Genomic DNA, 20637 nt, shown 5'->3' on the forward strand with positions numbered 1-20637 from the left:
TCTCACAGCCTGGTGTCTGGTAAAACCTAACCCAGAGGCTACTGTTGCTGAGCTGGGTAGGCCGGGGAGGGAGAGATGCCCCCCTTCCCTTTCCCCGTAGGAGCTATTCTCCTAGGGATGTGTTTTCCGGGCCCTGACGCAAGCAGAAGTACATCGGGAGATAAAGTGCCGAGGGGCAGCCAGCCAGGGCTGGCCCTGTCCCAGCTCCCACGACAGCAGCCAGCTCCGGCCCTGGAGGCCCGGCTGCCCACCCACTGCCTGCTCAGAGCAGGTCTTTGTGCCCCAGCCTTGCAGGTGCGGGGGTAGGATGGGGTTCTTGGCACCAGCAGCCTTCTGACCGCATGGAACAGCAGCTGGCCAAGGTCTCAACTGTGTATAAAAAGAGACGCTGGGACTGCAGCGGCAGGACTCCACCTCCCAGCCGATGAGGAGTCTTCCACCACTTCTCCAGGGACCGGCACAGCTCATTGCCACCACGGACCCAGCAGCCCAGCGGCCTGGACTCCAGGTACGACTCGGCCAGCCTTTGGGGACAGCCCAGGCTGGACCGGGTTCCACTTCTCATCCGCAGGTTGGTGGTGCCTGCTGCCCGCTGGATGTGCCTCCAGGTTCTGCGGAGCCGCCCTCGGCAGAATTGCTTGCTGTTCCTTTTTCCTATGCATATACTTCTTTGAGGATCTGGCCTAAAGAGGTACATGGCATGGGAAAATGGAGCAGTGAGGTCCTCCCCGTCAGCATGGGTCCCGTGGCACCTGCATCCTGACCAACAGTGCATCCTGCTTTCACTGCTCCGGACTGGATCTGGGGACTGGGGACTGGGGACTTGGGGGGAGGGGATTGGATGCTGTAGGGCAAGAGAGTGAGTTTTCAAGTGCCCTGCAGATGTCCTGCCAGGGCTGATCTTGATGCTGGGAACTCAGGTAGGAGCTGAGAGGACAGCTGTGACGGCTCTGACCGGGGCTGAAGGTGCAGAATGGGACTGAGACAGCCATCTGGGTGTGTGCTTGCTGGCCTGGGTTCTGGTACTATGTGGGCACAGGGTGGCCCTGCTTGAAGTGAGGGATGGGGGATGGGGAGTGAGGGAGTGAGGATTTGTTCACTTAAAGTCTTCCTTACAGGTGGAAAACAACTCCTTGTGTGACCTTACTTTTGACACAGGCGGATGACTTTCCATCTGGTGCTGGAGGCAGGAGTGCTAGCTGAAGGTGTCTGTAGGCACTGGATCCAAGCCGCAGTGCTTCCTAACACCTGGGCCGGGGTATGTGGCTCAGTGGCAACGTACTTGCCTAGCAAACAATGAGGCCCTAGGTCCATCCCCAGTGCCACAAAAAAGGAAAAAAAAAATCAATAAAGTTGATTTCATTTAAACTTATTAAATGTAGTAACACTGACCAGAATAAAATGTTCAGACAAAGCTGCTCTGGTGTGCTGTGTTTTCCTTTTATTTCTGTTACTTGAAATGTCATATAGTGGTTTGGGGAACTTAGTTAAACATGCACAAAGCTTTGGGGTATAAAATTCCGAAATGCCTCAGCTGGACTCTGAGGTCAGGACAGGTCTGGTACACACTTCCCAGAGGGCCAGGGCTCCAGGACCCTACTCAGAGCCTGGGCACTCAGATAGTGGGGCGAGGAGAGAGCCTGGGAACATGAGATTCATGAGTATGAGGTGTGGGATAGGTGCACCTGTAGCCGGTATCTTAACTCTTAGATGCAGAAAGTGGGAGGGGGATGCAGGGATGAGGATCACGAATTCCAAGTGGAAACAGCAATTGCTATTTTTTTTAAAGACCATCTTTAAAATGGCCCCTGAGTCCTATCCCAGCCTTTGGCTTAGAAAAATTTCTAAGCCTTATCTCACATAATTGTCCCAGTGAATGGGCAATTAGCTCTGGCCTGCTGTCACCCTCCCTTCTTAATTCTGATTGTCACCTGCTGGTCCCTCCCTCAGGAGAGGAAAAAAAAAAGTCAGATGACAGGCAGAGGGGACTCCAGGGCAGGAGAATCATGGGGCTTCGTGAGAAGCCCCCCAAGCGGATCCCCTTGCACATGCAGTCCTGCCCCACAATCCCCCTCTGGTGAGCCCAGACCCCTCAAGGACTTTAGTTGCAAGCACAGTCATCTCCAAAGCCCCCAGTGTATGCCTGAAAACACAGATCCACAATCCTGGTATATACTAGCTTTTCTCTTACACATGCATATCCTTGGTAAAGTCTAATGTATAAATCAGGCATAGTAAGGGATTAACAACAACAACAACAAATTATAAAGCCAAACAGAGCTGGGCATGGTAGTACTCACCTCTAATCCAAGAATTTGGGAGGCTGAGGCAGGAGGATGTGAGTTTGAGGTCAGCCAGGGCTATATGAGGGGACCCTGTCACAAAGTAAAACCGAACCTAAACAAAACCCCAACCCAAATCAAACACCCACCCCCCTGCAAAAGTACAATATACTGGAATAAAAGTTATGTGAATGCTGTCTCGCTCTTGAAAGTGCACACACACAGTATTTTTGGACTCCAGCAGATAAACTGGTAACAAGCAGAGTAGAGTGAAACTGCAGATGAGGGTGCTGTGGCTCCTTTTCCCAACACCACACCCTTCAGCAGACGCTCCAGCACTGCTCAGTGTGAATGCGCTGTTCTTCACAGATGCAGGGCTCCCTGAGGGTCAGAATGGTGGGTCACAGGCAAGGGTGGACCCAAGGAGTTGAGACTGTTTTGCTTTCTACTCTTCTTCTGCCCAGCTCTGTCCTCCAGCAGCTGCTCTGCACAGATCCTGGACTGTGAAGGAGACTCCCTCCAGAGTCCCCTGGATTTCCCTGGCAGAACCAAATTGGGTTTTTGGGGGGCTGGGCGTCCTGGCTCTCACCTGTACCCAGGTGGGCAGCTGCCTGGGCAGGGACAAAGGGAAGAATCTTCATGTGGGCAGCCGAGGCTGGCAAAACCCATGCAGTATGTCTGCTCTGGCCCAGGAAGTCTCAGCCAAGCAGCATCAGGGGGCTTGGTTGCACCAGGGGCACCCATAAACGCAGTCGTTCCACCTGTAGGTGTTGAGGGGTAGCTGCGGGTGGCTCCCGTGCTTTCTAAATTTTATTTTATTTATTTATCTATTTTTGGTGTCAGCGATCGAACTCAGGTCCTTGAGCTTGTGAGGCAGGCATGGCGCCCTTGAGATACGTCCCCGGCCCTGGCCATCTCACCTTTGCCAGCCATGCCTGGGAAGGAAGGCGGGCTGTGGGACCTGCCTCAGGGCACAGGAACCTGGGTGAGGAAGGGACAGCAGTGGGGCATTGTGAGACTTATCCAAAGTTTCAGCTGCTACTGGGGTAGGGAGTGGGCATGGCCTCTAACACCCTCAAGGGTGGGCTGGGTGCCCTGGCCCTACCAGGGCCAGTTCTGCTTCACTGTCGGGGCCACAAGTGGCAGGCCCTTCCCTGGTCACCGCGGAGCCACCCCTTAGATCTCTTGGGCTCTGGGGTTGAGGGGCTGGTTTGCCCACCTTTGCTCTGGACCCCAACATCCAAGTAGTCCCTTCTCAGGTACTTCTTAGGATAATTTCAGACAAAAAGGTGTAAAAGGAAACTAACCAACATCCAGGGATTCTGCTCTTAGATTTACAGTCTCTTGTTTACTTGATTGGTTTATTTTATAAACACTTTGAATGTCAACTCCAGATCTGAGATCCCGGACACACTGCCTCGGGGGTGCAACACACCCATTACTGGCTCAGAGAGCCTATGGACTGGTGCCCACCTGCCCCAGGATGTGCAGCTACTTTCCATGCAGCTCCTAGGGCAGGCTCACCTGGTGGACTTGTGTTCCCCAGACCGTAAGCCTTCAAGGAGGGCCGCACCAGTGCCCACTGGAAAGTCCCCCATGATATGGAATTTAGTTTGGAATCTCATGAGTTTTGCTTTGTTGGTAATAGGAGATTGAACTGAGGAGCACCCTATCACTGAGCTAACTCATCTTTCTATTATTTATTTTGAGATACGGTCTCAAATAGCCTTGCAAATAGTCTTGCAAAAACCTCATGAGCTAGCGATTCTGTGCATACCCTATCCTGCCACAGGAGGGAGAAGCCAGATTCACACCATGACCGCAGCTCAGTCCAGAAGCCTGGCCATGTGCAACAAGCCCAGGGCCACCCCCTATTGAATGCACAGCCACAGCCGTCAGGATGGCCACCGGACATCAGTGAGAACAAGACAAGGGCATCCTCTACCCAGGAATGAGCAGAGGCCTCAGAGAAAGGAGCCAGTGGGGAGGCAGGTCCTAAAGGAAAACAGACCATAGCGCACAATACTGACATAAACAAATGATGCACACTGATCACATACAATGCACAATTTATAAACACACGACATGATACACAATACACACCACATATACAACTCCCCTTTACCTCTGATACGAACAAACAACACACCATGTTTAAGACACACACACATAGTTTCTTTTCTTTTTTTTTTTTTTGGTTCCAAGGACTGAACTCAGGACAATGTGCTTGTGAGGCAGGCGGCGGAACCACTGAGCTAAATCCCCAGCCCCGTAGTTTCCTCGTTATAGCACAATGCACCCACTACACACACCACAAGTGACAAACACTGAATGACACCCCCACATACATACACATGCAGTATGCATCACACTCATACACACATGACATGCCACACACAAGCATGACACAGGACATGTTGTAAATGCTAGGCTTCAGGAGGGACCAGGCCAATCAGATCTGGTTTTTAGGGACACAGGAAGAGCCCACTTATAGTTTTTAACATGTCCAATCTTTTTGTTGTTGTTGTTGAGACTGACCTGGAACTCACTATGTAGCCCAGGCTGGTCTCGAACTCACAGCGATCCTCCTGCCTCAGCCTCCCAAGTGCTGGGATTACAGGCGTGCACCACCACACCCGGCTTTAACATGTCTAATCTTGACCCAGACAAGTTTAGAGTTACATTCTATTCAGTAACTCCCAGGCAGAGCTGAGCCTCCAGCCCTGATGTTCAGGCCCCTCCCAGGACCTTGCTGCCCCTTGCTGACAAGGCCTAGGCCCAGGTCATTCTGAACCCTGCTCCAACACTCTCCCTGATGTCTCTCTTGTCTTGGGTGCTGCAGGGTTCCCCTGCTGTCTGTAGGTCCCTTCACTGCTCCCTGTGCCCCTACAGTGTCCCTCACTTTTGTCCCTAAAGGCTAGTCCTGTGGGAAGGTAATCCCTCCTCCCTAACCAGGACAAGGTCATGAGGGCACTGAGCCAGCCACAGAGACAGGATTGAGGAAGAAGGTGGCAGGATCCTTCTTGCTCACGGGGACACTTCAGGTCTGGGGGTGCCAAGGGTACCCATGACAACACTGGTCCGCTAGAAGAGCAGCAGGGGATATGGGAAGAACAGTAAGTAACGTGGGAAAACAGGCTGCAACTGGGCCAAAGCCAGCAGGGGTCACTGTGGTGTGAGAAAGACCTAACCACCTGGCTGCCTGGCTGGAGGGGCCCCAGCAGATGGGCTTCACAAGGGTCAGTGATAGTGACAGAGTTCCTTCCTGGAGATCCCCAGGGTCCTGTCCAGACACAGACCCACAGGGCCAGAGACGGCTCACTAAACCACTGGGTTGGGAGGTGACAGGGTGAGGCTGGGTACCTGCCAAGCTCTCCCCTCAGAGTCCCACAACTCTGCCTCCCAAATTCCTCATCTACAGGGTGGATAGAGCCTGGTGCCGCTGGCCTGAGCAGGTTGGAATTTCAGATGCCCTAACCCAGAGTCCTCTCTCACAGAAGAAGAGGTTCAGGGCCAAAGGTGATATGGAACGTAACGCAGGTCTTTGCCCTTGGTGGGATGCTCAACACTCCAGTGTCCTGGCAACACTATGCCAATCTGCAATCAGTCAAGTCCAGGCTCTGGGCAAACACCTTGGACTGCATATGCTGTGTTCAGCAGATGGTCATATGCTGGCATCACAGCAGCCCATTATACTTACTTTACACATAATAAAAGACGTGTGCTCATTATAAACACTTCCACCAATACAGAAATAAACACCGAGAAAGTGCAAGTCTGATGCCCCAGCCTAGTGTTTTCAGCTCTATGTTCCCACAGGTCACCTTTGAGTAAGGACCACACTTCCATTCTCACCAGGATGGCTATTTACACAGGCCAGTCTCACCTCCTGCAGGCTAAACCCATGTCCTAGGGATGGACACCCCTGGGTATATGTTATGGGCACTCACACCCTTGGCTGCCTGAGTGCACACTACGCCATGTTTCTGAGTGCAGAGCCCTCTCAGTGGAACATGGACAAGTATGTGTTCATTTGAGGTACGGTGCATATGTATATCAGTTTGTGCTACATTTCTTCTAGTAGTGAAAGGATGCACCAGGCCCTTTCCTAGGGCAGAGGTGCTTCCTGATCTCATACACTGCTATTCCGTACTCTAAGGACCCCTGCTATCCTTCACCTATTCTCTTGAGTGCAGTAGAGGCTGCCAGAGGGGGTCCTGTTAGCCTCCTGTAGGCAAGGATGAGCTAGGTTGATGGGAGCTGGGGGCACATGCACAAGAGGCTCAGCCAAGACAGCCTGGCTCCCCCAGCTTGTCCCTATCACTGTACGAACTGGAGCAGACAGCCAGCCATTCCTGAATCCTGTTGTCTCAGAATCTACGGTGGCCACACACGCTCTTCGCTCCTCTGCTATCCTGCTCTGCTGGCTTTCACAGGGATTCAGGCCCAACGTTACAAACATGGTACCTTCCTTTCCAGCTTTTCTTTTCTACGTGCAAAGCTTATAACCTTTATTCCAGCCAGAAAAGCATTTTTCTAACGTCATTTATTGAATAAATTATCCTTTCAAGGTCTACACATAACCAACCCACTTCTGGCTTTTGACCCATCAATCGAACTGATCTTAAACCTGCCCTTTCAGTAACTTGCAGTGAAGTAAAGCTTCAAAATTGCTTCACCTCTAAACTTTTCAGAATTTTGGGTGGGTCAGGGTTGAAGTCGCACCCATGGCTTAAGATAGCATAAAACACCAGCCACAAAATGGGGCCACCATGTCATGAATGTAAATACTGAATGTCCCCCAGGTAAGTGCCAGGCATGATCTGCACACAGCATCTGTGGAGGGCACAAAGCCAGACTGCATCCTCAAAAGGTGTCCTCGGACTCCAGCAGAGCATACACGTCCCAGGTCCCAAGGACAAGGTTGGTTCCTGTGTGCATAGCTCCCAGGGTGAGGGAGGTGGTATGTCAGGAGCTGTCCTTGGCAGGAAGCCCATGCAGAGGCTGGGGGTGGGGGTGGGGCTTGTTCCATTTAGCAGAGGCCAGAGAAGGAGACAGGGGGCAGCCTGAGTAGTGGTGTCCAAGGGTACAGCTGCTGCAGGCAATAGCCCAGGGCGGGAAATAGTGAGGTCAGGGTATATGGAGAGGGCCAAAGAGCTGAGTCTTGAATGTGGTGTTTATGTTTCATTCGGTCACTCCAGAACCACATTTTTATCTGTGAAAAATAAAAACAAATTCAAGGCAGGGGCAAAGCAAGTCCCCCACCCTCTGGCTGCCCAGCTGCCTACCTCATCTGCACCTCAGCTGAATGTCCAGGGCCAGTTTCCTCCACTCCAGGGAGCTTAGGTACTAGCGATGTTGGAAGGAACCCTCCAAGAAGCTGACCTGCTCAAGATGAAGGCCATGTGAACATGGATCCCGTATGGGGTCTGGCTCCTGGGTCAGCCCTGGGGAGGAAGGACACTGGATCCACGTGACTAAAAAGACTGCCTGGATACTCCCTGCTGGGATAGTGCCACAAAGCTCTGGCTAAACACAGCAGACGTGGTGGGGGTTCCAGGAGGAAGAGTAATGGACTTCTGGCCCAATTAACTACGTGATCAGCAGCCGGTCCCTATTCAGGTATCCCACATGGATTTTTGTTGTTTGCTTGTTTACAGTAGCAAGATTTTATTAAACATAGGAAAAGAAACAGGATCTGCAGAGCTGAGTAACAGTAGAAAAGAACACCCTGCACTCTACACTATGCAAGAGGGAACATAGTAGCTTTCCACATGGTCTTGGAGAGTCAGGCAAGACTACAGCTGTCTTGACCTCCCAGTTTAAGGGTGGGATGGGTTTCAGAGACACGTGGCTCTGGTGACAAAGGGATTGATTTATTTATCCTTTTGAGTTTATTGGTACTTTCTAAGTATACAGTACAGTTACATTCATCATCAGGATCTTGTACCTTTATATGATTGGTCTTGGTTCTCATTTTTTCCCCATTCCCCTGCCCTCCCTTCACCCCCTCCAACCTCCCCTATTTATAAATACTTTATTTCCATTTTTTCCTTTTCTCCTATTTTTTTCTTGTCCCTTATTTCCTTTGAGGCCATACTTTTCTTTTTTTTTTTGAGACAGGGTCTCACTATGTAGTTGAGACTGACCTGGAACTCACTTTGTAGCCCAGGCTGGTCTTGAACTCACAGCGATCCTCCTGCCTCAGCCTCCTGAGTGCTGGGATTACAGATGTGCGCCACCATGTCCGGTCAAGGCCATACTCTTAAGTGAAATAAATAGGACACACGTGTGTAAATACCGAGTAGTTTCTCTGGTGTGAAAAACTAAAAGTGTAAATAAGGTTTAAATTGTGTAACTGACAATGTGAAATAGGAAGAAAGGGGCTAAAGGAGTAGGGGAAATAGGAAGGGTAGGAGAAAGGAAAGAAGGGAAAAGAAAAAATATGAGAAAAGAAAAAAATGGAAACAAAGTCTTTGTAAATAAGGAAGGGTGGCGGGGGTAAAAGGAGGGCAGGTGAATGGGGAAAAGTAAGAACCAATTTACATCATGTAAAGGTACAAGATCCCAGTGATAAATGTAACTGTACTGTAGACCTGAAAAGTACCAATAAACTTAATAATAAAAAAGAAAGTGATTGGAGGAGCCCTTGGCAGGACCTTCAGTTTTGATCGGTAAGTCCGCGTATGCCACCACGCCCAGCTTGTAGCCCTTTTTTGTTGTTTTTTTTAAGCCTTCTGCTACCATATCTACCACTTCCACCACCATATATCCACTGTACCATATCCACCACCACCAGATCCATAACCACCACCATACGGACTACCAGAGCTTCTTCCACCGAAACTGACCCCCTTCAGGGGTCGTAATTTGATTGCTGTTGACCACTATAATTTCCAAAGTCATTTTTCCATCACCACCAAAATTTCCTCCTTCCCTGTAACCATCATATCCTCCTCCACCACCATATCCACCACTTTGCTTCCATATCCTGGTCCACCACCACCATAGCCGCCTCTACTACTGCAACCAGGACCACCGCCATGGTTTCCACCATCACCTCCAAATCCATTATATCCGCCCTCACCTCCTCCACCACCATAGCCTCCTCTTCCACTGAAGTTTCCACCACTGTCAAAATTCCCTCCACCACTTCCAAAGTTTCCTCTACGACCCATGAAGTTGCCGGATCCCCCTCCATGACCTCTTTGTGATTCAGCAGACGGCATCTCTTGTTTGGAAAGGGCCTTTTTCACTTCACAATTATGCCCATTAATAGTGTGGTATTTCTGAACAACAGTTTGTATCAACTGTGTCGTGATCATCAAAAGTTACAAAAGCAAATCCTCTCTTTTCCCTTCTCTGCCTGTCTTCCATAACTTCTATGGTTTCAATCTTGCCATACTTTTCCAAGTAGTCTCTCCAATTATAATCTCGTGTATCTTCCTTAATATTGCCAACAAAGATTTTCTTCACGGTTAGATGGGCGCCAGGCTTTACATTACTCTCTCTAGAAACGGCTCTCTTCAGTTCCGCTACACGCCCATCAACTTTGTGTGGTCCAGCACAAGGCCTCTCTGAATTGCCCTTGCTGGGCTTCAACCTGCAATCCTCCTGCCTTAAACTTCCAGAGTGCTGGGATTACTGGTGTGAGCCGCCATACCATACTTATTTGTTTTTATGTTAATTTTGAAACGTATAAATCACTTTCCTAACCCTCACCATGTCTGAAGTTTCCTAATATCTCCCTCATATACTGTAGACTCTACCTGTGCACCGTTGCAAGACATTTCCATGAGAGTCTGTGCCTGTGCACGTAGGCATTAGACAGATTGCATTTAAAATGGTATGAGGAAAATAAATAAATAAACAGGGCTGGGAATTTAGCTCAGTGGTGCCACCGCCTGCCTCACAAACACAAGGTCCTGAGTTCAATTCCTGGTTAACCACCCCCCTCACAGTCATGAGGAACCCTAACCTCAGATGCCAAGTCCTGCTTTGAGATGGTAGCCTTCAGGGTACGGCCAGAGGTCCCTTCCCTGGATTCATACTGAATCAGGTCTCCCCAAATTCCTATCTTGAAGACCGAACTGCTAATATGGCTGCATTTAAAGGCAAGGCCTTCAAAGAGATAAATATGGTCAGAGGAGATCCTAAGTATGGGGCCATCACTTAGTCTGACCAGTTTCCGTGTAAGAGAGTGACACCCGGAATGCCTGGAGACAGGAAGGTCACAGGAGGATATAAGGAAAGGTGCCCTTCCCAAGCCAAGGAGAGGTCTCAGGTGAAACCTTGGTTTGGATGTTCAGCCTTCAGAACTGTGTGAAATAATTTTTTGTGGTTTAAGCCACCAATCTGTAGAGTTTGGCTTTGGCAATCCTAGGATGGAAAACACCTCTAGTTTCTCAGTAGCCACTTAGAAGGACCATGCGTAACTAGACAAAAAGAGGAACTAAGACTTATAGTTGCAACCAAACAAAAACAGAAACTAGACTGGGGATTTAGCTCAGCGGTTTGGTGGCCTGCCTTGCAAGCATAAGGACCCAAGTTCAATCCCAAGTACCAAAAAGAAACTAAAAACTTAAAACAGGGAAAAATTTCAGGCAAACCCCTATAGAAGGAAAAGAGTAAATAAATATACACACATATGTATATATATTCTAAATTGTTATTACACAGAATCAAAATAGTAACTTGGGCTAAACCCTAACAAAAAATAGACAAGATCAGGAAAGACTGAGGGGTCTGAGGTGTGGGGCTGAGGCACTGGCCTTTCTGTAGCCAGTGACCTGGGAGTCTCCAGAATTCACCAGAGGTGGCCTCTGGATGGTAGTGGCTAGAGAGCCAGCTGTTTTCTAATTTCTAAGGGAAGAGCTGGGAGGGTACTTGGCATGGTTGGCTTGCTCAGTCTGTGGGAGTCAGTCCTAGGGAGGGAGCCAGTGTGGCGGAGACCATCTGCGTGGCCTACATTTAACCAAGTCTGATGGAAACCACAATAGATTCTTTTGGAAGGAAGCCAATCTTATAAAATTTGTTTTAATGGTCACTTGATAAGAAGGGCCCCCTTTTGTGTGTGTGTATTTGTGTGTGTGTGTGTGTGTGAAACAGGGTCTCAATATGCAGTTCAGGCTGGCTTTGAACTCATGGTGATCCTCCTGCCTCAGCTTCCTGAATGTTGGGATTATAGGTGTGTGCCGTTATACCTGGCAGAGTCAATTATTTTATGTATTTGTTTATTTTTTTGGTATCAGGAATTGAACTCAGAACCTTGTGCTTGTGAGGCCGGCAGTGAAACTACTGAGCTAAATCCCCAGCCCTCAGAGCCAATTATTTTAGAAGAGATGAGGGGTGAAGAGATGTATTATGATTCAGGGATGATTTGACCGATTGTGGAGCTGAAATGTTGTTGGTTGGAGAGAATGCATTCAAAATTTCACCTCATTTAAGTATAAATTATTCTTGCTTTTTTTAGATTCTAGATTTTAGTAGGATTATTCAAGCTTTTATTTCAAATTTGTCTCAACTTATTATTTTTGAAGTGCTACAGATTAAATCCAGTGATTCCTGAATGCTTAGGCAAGTGACGCTACTACTGAGCCCCAGCCTAAGCCTTTCCAAGTTTTTCTTTTTCTTCCCTTTGTTTGAGACAAAGTCTCACTGTGTACTCCAGGCTGGCCTGGAGCTCACTGTGATCCTCCTCTCAGCCTCTGTAGTGCTCAGATTAGAGGCACACATCACCATAACCCCCATAATCCGCTTCAAATTTTTTCTTAAATGAGTTTACAGTCAAAACTTTTATAGTTTAAACCTAATAGCAACATTTAGGTCACAGCCACAAGACAAAGCCTGGGGCTGTAGATCATCAATAAAGCACCTGCTTAGCGTCTGGGTTTGATTCTGCAGCACCACAAGAAATGAAAACTCGGTGTGTGTGGGGGAACTGGGAATGGATGTTCACCTCAACCTCAGGTTTAACGGTGAAGTCCTGAGCCAGCCCTACCTTATCCAACCTGGGTGGGGATAAAGCAAGAGGGCAGGGAGGAGGGACCCACGGAAGGGTAGAGGAAGGAAAATCTCCACCGTAGCTTCTGCTTCTGAGGTGAAACAATTACTTCCGAGAGGGGGCAGGCAAGGCCTCAATCTCAGGCTTCCCCTAGTACAGGAGGGCCTGCCTCCCCAAAGCTCAGCCCTATCTGGGAAGGCAGACACCCCACCCCCACGGTGACCAACCCGTAAGGGGTGGCTTTTTTACAGAAAGGTCTGAGGATTTCTGCTCCAGGGTGCCAAGGGATGAGGAAGCTCCTTGATGCTGGATGCCCAGTGTAGGCCAGGGAACCTTCCCCAGGAGGCAGGCCTGGAGGTAAGGGTAGGCCCTGAGCAGCTGCCTTGAGAGAGCCAGTCCCCAGAGCCAAAGCTGGAGGGTGGTTTTCTGCCACCAGGTAGGGCGGGGAGGCATGAAGGTGGTAGTGAGAGTGGGGGTCCTGGAAGGATGGTAAGAGGCTGGCCAAACACAGGATGGGCTCAGGCTGACCAAATACAGTAAGTGCTGTATTTATAAGCTAGGAGGGGGAATGGGGGACAGCAAGTCCCACAGATAAGTAGCACTAATTGCTTTCAATGCCCAGCACAAAGAAGGCTTTGAGAAATCCGGGAGGGGCAGGGAGGGGCTTACAGTCACTAGCTAATTGATATGGGATGGTGGGGGGACTTGTTACAGCATTTCATCTTTATCTGCTGTAGGCTGGGGCAGGCTTCTGGAAGGGGAGATCCCTTCCTACCTCCCCTTGCCAAGAGCCGGTTCTGAGGGGCTGGGCAATCTCTTCTGAGGCTGATTCCGGAGTCTGCCATGATGACTAGGGTGTTAGTGCCCAGCCCAGAGGTGACAGGTGTGTACACCGTGGGAGTTGAGGTTGGCAGATGGGGCAGAGCTCGGCCAGGGCACGTGTGCAGGCTGTCGGGCTGAACAGGCACTCCCCAGACAAACCAGACTAGGGTGTGTACTTGTCCAGAAACGTCTGACAACTCCCAGCAGCCTCGACCTCTGCCCCTTCACTCCACCTGGCCCCTTGGACAGTTTCCCAATTAGGACAACTGGTCCACCCAGCCCTCAAGGCATCCCTACCATGCCCGGCTGCTCCCATCTTAGCCCTAAACCGGATGTCTAAGGGGGACTCCTGAGTGAGTCCTCCAACCGTGACTCCTGCCCCACAGACGCTCCACTGAAGAACTGTCTGCCTCCAAGCAGGGTCGGGGAGCGGATGAGCACATCTGGGTGGGTCCTAGACCTTGAGTGCCGCGCCCCCAGCAGAGCGCTCCGAGGACCAGTGGGGGTCCAGAACACAGGAAAACAGGGCGTCGTTGGGGAGAACCCCTGCGGGGTGGCTGGAGTCAGGGGCAGCCAGAGTCCGGACTCTGGGACACGTGGGCCTCCAGGCAGACGGGGTCCAGCCTGCAGCTCCGACTCCAAGGGCGCCGTGGCCTGCCTCGCCCAGCCCCATCAGCCTTCGGTGTGCTGGTCGGCCTGGTGCAGACCCGAGGTCCCTGCAGCCTAGCCCAGGATTAAGGCCCTCAGCCTACCGGCCAAGCCCAAGGCCCAAGCAGGGGCCAGCCAGTAGCTGGCCCTGGGTCGGAGACTCGACACCTCGCAGAGTTGGTTGCCTTGGTTCTCCGGGAAGGGGATGTAAGTCACTGCAGTGTGACTGTGGGGCGCCTCCTGAGGACTGCAGATTGTCTTGAGCCAGGGTGTGTGTGTGCACTAAAAATCCGGATTTAATCCAAGTACGCTGGGGATGGGGTGTCCGCCTCCCTGGAAAGAGGCCATGAGGGTAGAGCTGCCCGGGGAGGTGCAGTGCCTTAGCGGGTCAAAGGAAGCCTCTTCTCCCTCCCGTAACTGCCCCGCGTGCTTTCCTTAAGGAGGACTGAACCTGTGGGGGAGTGACTGCGCTTTGCACTCCAAAGCCTTAGTTACAAAATATGAGCTACTAACTTACCACACTGAAACAATCTTCTGTTTTCATTTCTAATCCCTCGGTGATCTCCTGGTCCTGTTCCCACCCCCACAGCTCTGTGGGGCAACTCCTCCGCATTTGGGACCCTCCCGGGCCCCACAATCGTCCTCAATTCACTCAGCGAGGTCACCCAGCCTCTCCCTTGGGGCCCCGCCCCAGCTCCTAGCTGCAGGCCAAGTGCCCACTGTCGGCAGGAGTCCTGCAGCAAGGCTCTCCCTCTACCCTGTGGGCGGCTCCAGTCCACCACTGTGGTCCCCAAGGCTCTTCCTTGGCTTCTGGCCTGTTTTCCGAGTCGGCCTGCCTGGTTCTAGGACTGCCCTCTACCCCCACGCCCTTGCCTCCTTCCTCAAGCTCTGGGAGCTGGGAATGGATCTCCAGTCCTCCCCGCAAACGCATCTGCACACCAAAAGGGACCCACATTCCCAAACCCTGGCCAGGTCTCCGAGGCCCTTGGCAACGAGTGCCACCGCCCAGGTGTCAAAGCCAAACTTCCTCCGAAATGGCACAGGCCAGGTAGTATGCCTGCAAGATAGGTAGTTTCTCTCTAGGTCAGCGGTAACCCGTTTAAGCCTCCATGGTCTTCCGGAAACTCCTGCCCCAGTGAAAAAAGGAGGCCACATGCTGGGCCCCAGCCTCACTTGGTTTCCCCAGGATAGTTGGAGAAACCAAGGTCACAGCCAAGTGTGGGGGAGGCTCACTCCTTCCCCTGCGGAAGGACCCCTTCCCCCAATCCCTCAGGTCTCTCACCCTTTTCTCTCTCCCAGTCTTTCCCTTCTGGTGGAAGTGTTCTGGCTGTTTTCTTCCGGTAGAAAGTAAGGAGCTGTGGGCCTGCCTATGGGCACGGAGACCCCGAGTCTGTCTGTCTTCAGGTCAGCCCTTTCCATGGGGCTCTGCTTCAAGGTGAGAAGGCCAATTCGAGGAGGTCCAGGAAGAGGCCCTCAACCTGCCAACTGCCCGCCAAAGGTTCAGGGGTAGGAGGTGGGTGCCTTGGGAGTTGTGGCTGCATGAGCCTGCCCTGGTATACCCTCAGGGTTCTCTTCCACCCCTCAAAGCCTTGAAGGCCAGTGCTGCAGCCAAGAGCCGAGAGGTGTGGTCGCCCACCCATTATGGCACCCCTTCTTTTCCTTACTCTGTTATTGATGCAGTTTGCCCCATGACCTTTATGGTGTGACTTCTAGGGTGGCAACCCACTCCTCTCCAACAGGCACAAGAGATGATGGCCATCGTCAGGTCCTGTGGCCTGTACCTGTAAGCCACAGAGGCAGGTGTGGATACTGAAAGGGGGATTCTGGTTTGGATGGGCTGAGGAGCTGAGGCACTCAGGAAAGCCTTGCAAGTGGAGGTGATTCAGAAAGGAGCCTTTGGCTAGTTTCTTCGCTGCCAGGCTCCTGGAAGGCACCCTGGCCAGGCCTCAGACCCCAAACCTATGATGTGTGAAGTGAATGGGATCTTGCAATTAAATTAATTTTAAATCTAAGACAACAAGTAATAATGAAATAAAGTGACACTGTCCACGAATCCTTGAGGCAGAGGTGGTTCTTTAAATTAAAATCAAATGTTTATTTTTGTAGTATTGGGAACTGAACCCAGGGCTTTTACAACGAGCTACAACCCCAGCCATTTTTAAAATTTGAGTCAAAGTCTCACTAAATTGCCCAGCACCCCCTCCAAATAAAACATAATAAGTAGTCCAGGCTGGGCTCAAACCTGCGATTAACTCAGCCCACTGGGATTACAGGTGAGAGCCACTGAACCCGGTTTAAAATCAATTCTGTGATTGCACAGACCATGGTTATAGGGCTGTGGCCACAAGCGACTTGTAGTATTTTAAGAATAGTCTGTCATCCCAGAGAGTGCTGCTCAGCTCTGCGCAATGAAGGATGCACTGGAGGCTGTGAGACCACAGCAAACCCGGAGGCGTGAGAGAGAGGCAACACCTCTGTCAGAGATATGGGAGACTGGAGATAGAGTTAATAGCAGCAGCCACAACAAGCAGCTACAATGACTAAGGACGTGAGAGGCTCACTGCAATGTAGAGCGTGTCCCAATACTGACAGGTAGAGCTGAGGAACACAGCACGCAGTCAAGAGCCCAGAGCTGCCAGCCGCAGGTGCTGGCACCATGGAGAGGTGAGGCAGAGGACTAGCAATGGACAAGAGGTTCCAGCCTCATCAGACACTCACCAGGAACATGTTTTCAAATCAGTGTCTTCTAAGAGAGACCTGTGTAGGTGATCATGAACTTCAACAAGATGTCTCTGATTGGAGATATAATCATAAAACACAAGGCGGATAGTCAGATCCTAGTAGAGCTAGTCAGGTTGGGTTGTTCAAGGTAGAGAAACGGGTAATAGAGGCCTCAGAAAACAGAGAGAAGCAAGTGCCCTGAACATGCAGGAAATGTACTTGATCCATCATACGAACAGACAATCGTACCATAAGGAATAACTGCCCACGTATAGGTAAATACAGGCCTAAGCCTCAGAGTTTCCAGCTACAAGTGGGAGGGAAAGGAAGGCTACATCTGTTCAAAGGCTTACAAGGCCTTGGAGTCAACTCAGGAGCGGGATCCTGGCAAAGGGATGCCTTGCACCGCAGTAGCCATCAACTGTTAAAAACAGAACAAGCTAGGACCTCACTAACAGGGATGAGGATTGAGAGCGATGCTGGGAGGGGGGGAAAACTCGATAAGGGAATAGCTCCATATTCGAGCATGTAGATCAGCAAGTATTAGAATATTGGAATAAGACCTTCAGGGAATAGGGGGAGCCTTGTAATTGACAGGATGAACACAGGTTACCCAAACCTTAGGGATGCGTCTTTTGCAGATACCATAGATCAAGATCCTGGATTCTAGGTTCGGAAATAAAAGATTTCAGAACCTGGCCTAGCAGAGCAAACAGCCCTAGCCTCTCTCAGGTTGTACAGGGATTTGAGAGTTCCCAGCAATGAAGCATTCACTGGTAGAATATACTGTATGGAGGATATAATTAGAAGAGCAGGAGCCGGATGTGGGGGCCCACGCCTGTAATCCCAGCACTCGGGAAGCTGAGGCAGGAGGATCACTGTTAGTTCAAGATCAGCCTGAGCTACATAGTGAGTTCCAGGTCAGTCTCAACTACATAGTGAGACCCTGTCTCAAAAAACCAAAAAAAAAAAGAAGAGCAAACATAGACCAATTTTGGATAATGAAAATAAGGAAGGTGGGAAATTGTGAACATGAAATTTTAAAGGTCATTTACTTTTTTGGGCTGTGCTGGGGATCCAATCGAGGGCCTTATGCATGCTAGGCAAATGCTTTACCACTGAGCTACATTTCTTCTTATTATTATTGGTCTTTTGACACAGGGTCTTACTATGTAGTTCAGGCTAGGCTGGGCGTGCACGCCTATAATCCCAGCACTCAGGAGGCTGAGGCAGGAGGATCGCTGTGAGTTCCAGACCAGCCTGGACTACATAGTGAGTTCCAGGTCAGTTACAACTACATAGTGAGACCCTGTCTCGAGAAATCAAAACAAACAAACAAACGAACAATTGTAGTTCAGGCTGGCCTTGTACTATGTAGCCCAGGCTGGCCTCAAACTCATGATTACAGGTGTACACCACCACACATGCCTGGCACATTCCTTGTTAAAGTTTTAGTTAGCAGAACAAGGTTGAGTACTTACCTAGCAAGTCTGAGGCCCTAGGTTAGATTCTCGGCTGTAGCACTGGGTGGGGATGGGGAGTCCACTGAGTGTAGCGTCTCAAACTGAAAAGGTTGGCTACTTGGAGTAAAATAAAATTAAACATTTAGGGGGCCAGGGATTTAGCTCAGTGGTTCTGCCACCTGCTTGGAAGCACAAGGACCTGAGTTTAATCCCCGGTACAAAAAAAAAAATTTAAACATTTAGGTATTCCTTATCATGAATATACTGAACTGGTGGGAAGAACTGACTATACAGAGTCCAGGCAGGGACCGGGATTTCGCCCAGGCAGCACAGCAGGATGTATAAACTCTAGTGGTATATGCTTGTAATCCTAGCACTTTGCAGCTGAGGACAGGATGGGAAGTTTGAGGTCAGCCTGGACTACATAGCAAATTCAAGGCCATGTTGGATTAGTCAGACTTTGTCTCAAAAAACAAAGCACTGACACCTGGACTCAGGTAGCCTCCCAGCCCCACCCTAGGGCATGGAGTTGGTTGGGAAGCTGAGGCCAACTCAAGGCCAAGGCCTCTCTGGATGAGGCAGAGAGCTAGATTCCAGTCACTCAGGTCAGAAGCAGGAGGAAATGAGACCAGGGAGTTTGTCATTGCTACAAGCCCCCAACTACCCAGGAAGCCTGAGTTGGCCAATGAAGCGGGCTGACTCCTCTTAAAACAGTGAGCAGGACTGGAAGGATGCAGTATAAAAGGAAAAGGGCACTCACGGGCCCTGGGCTGCTGGTGAGCAGGCACAGGATGGCAGGAGCACTGTGGGGCCACCAGCGAGCCACAGGGGTACCAGTTTTAGGAGTAGTCCTAACGACCTTGCCCAAGGCAACTATACACTAAGGCAGGGACACAGCACACTTGCTGTGGTAGACACAGCTTCGAGTAGGGCTGGCAAGAAGGGTCTTGGGAACCAAAGGCAAATTAAAGGACTAAAGAAGCCAGCTGTGGAACTTGGTTAAGTTAAAGGTACCGACTTGTAGACAAAAGGCTAACCTCTCCATATTCTCTGGAGTAATTTACACAGCCAAAATATGCTCCTCTTGGCAGATTATTGGTCAGAGGGTACGTTTAGATCCATTATGTTAAGCATCAAAGCAAACAGATTCATTTTGAGCACCAAGTAACTCAGCCCAGACTCAGGCCGATTTCTTCTTCAAGGCCCAGAGTATCTTCCTCTAGGACATGCTGTCAGAGCCCTATGGACCCTGTTAGGGGAAGTATTTGCTTGGATGTGGCTGTCTGGAGCTTGCTGGGAGGCAGAATCTACAGTAAAGAGGCCCTCATGTCTGGAGTTGACATCAGTGCTGCAGAAAGTCAGGACCTATTCTGGGTCTCCAGAAAATCAAGTGGGGGAGGAGCTGCTACCCTGCTACCCACTGAGTGAACCTTTCAGGACAGCCATGTGGGGATAGCAGAGCGGACTCCTTGTTTAGCTGTGTGGCCCGGATGGGTCCCTTAATTTGTAAAATGGGCCCATTGTTCTGCTTGAGCATGTAATTGTCATGCTAGTGGAGTGCCTCCGGCTTCATCCTAGTCACTGGCTCCATACCCTCCCCCATCCAGGTAGGGCCTGGAATTGCAGTTTTTAAAAAGCCTCCCCACTCAGGCTGCTTTTTTAGATCCTCCTTGAACCGCAGGGACCCTGCCCTCAGGCTTAGCCCAAGGGCTCAGACCTCAAACTGGTTACCTAGGGACAAGAAGGGACCTTCCACAAAGCTGTGCTTTTGCCTTGGCTCCTCCTCTGTTCATGAGAATGGAGTCCAGTCGTTCAGACTGAACTCAGCCAAATGGCTCCATTGGTCCAGGCTAAGGTAGGACTTAGGGACAGTCTCACTCAAAGTTTCCCTTTCTGGGTAGGCAGAAGACAGGGAGTCTTCGTCTTTTTACCTCGTCCCTCCCTCCACTTTCTGGTCTCTCAGCCTCCCGGGAGGGCAGTTTTTGTTCACCACTGGTTTGTGCCGCTTAAACTCCTAGGAGGACAAGGCTCTGTGGGGCCTGGGAAACACTTGGGAGGTCCTGGTTACCACCCCAATGCTCCCCAGGGTGTCAAATAATGCCTCGGGGGCACACTTCGAGCTCCTCCCTAGGATCTGGGAGCATTTTAACCTTGCCCTGCCTGACCTTTGAAGCCGCTATCTGTAGGAGGCCATTCCTGGCCCTGTACTCATTCACAGGGTTAAGTCGGCAAAACAATCTCTTTATTTAACATACCTAATGAAGGGTGGGGGTGGTTGCAAAAGGGGCCAAGGGAGAGGCAGCTTGGCCCTGGACAGGATGGCTGGCCACTGGCGGGGTCTCACTCGCGTGGGTCCCGCAGGACACCCCGTTCGGCGGCCGCACTGCCCAAGATGAATCCCACAGCTAGGGACACGGTCTGGTCGAAGGAGCCCCGAAGCTGCTCCACGTGCTGGTTCAGGGTTAGCAGCTGGTCACGCAGTGGGCCCAAAATCGCTACGATGTCACCCAGGTGCGTTAAGGTCTGAAGTAGCGCGGCATTAAGCGAAGGCAGGGCGGGCTGTGGGGGTGCACGGTCGTCGGAACGGTAAGGCGGGGCGTCGGGGTCCTCTGGGGAGAGGTCGGGGTCCGGCGGGGGCGGGGACCCCCGGGTTTGGCCCGGCTCGGCGATGGAGGGTCGGAAGGCTGTCGGGGCGGGG

The 20637-nt window shown here is 50.9% G+C and overlaps 1 protein-coding gene and 1 long non-coding RNA gene across 2 annotated transcripts in view; one reads left to right on the plus strand and one right to left on the minus strand.

The window, feature by feature from the left end:
• The first annotated feature begins 296 nt into the window (after positions 1–296).
• Positions 297–1414, plus strand: LOC104859524. Its single transcript, XR_779415.2, has 2 exons — positions 297–508; positions 1159–1414. It is a non-coding gene; the product is annotated as an uncharacterized LOC104859524 (long non-coding RNA).
• Positions 1415–7057: 5643 nt separating this feature from the next.
• Utf1 (undifferentiated embryonic cell transcription factor 1) overlaps positions 7058–20637 on the minus strand; it is an 18601-nt gene continuing 5021 nt past the window's right edge. Inside the window, 7 exon segments of the mRNA XM_010621436.1 lie at positions 7058–7118; positions 7571–7667; positions 9064–9147; positions 9150–9194; positions 9316–9586; positions 9588–9900; positions 20284–20623. Of these exon segments, the coding sequence (XP_010619738.1) occupies positions 7058–7118; positions 7571–7667; positions 9064–9147; positions 9150–9194; positions 9316–9586; positions 9588–9900; positions 20284–20623 (1211 nt within the window).

Source organism: Fukomys damarensis, unplaced genomic scaffold (assembly GCF_012274545.1).
Source record: "Fukomys damarensis isolate Sample0158 unplaced genomic scaffold, DMR_v1.0_HiC HiC_scaffold_8, whole genome shotgun sequence".
Classification (NCBI taxonomy): Eukaryota; Metazoa; Chordata; class Mammalia; order Rodentia; family Bathyergidae; genus Fukomys; species Fukomys damarensis.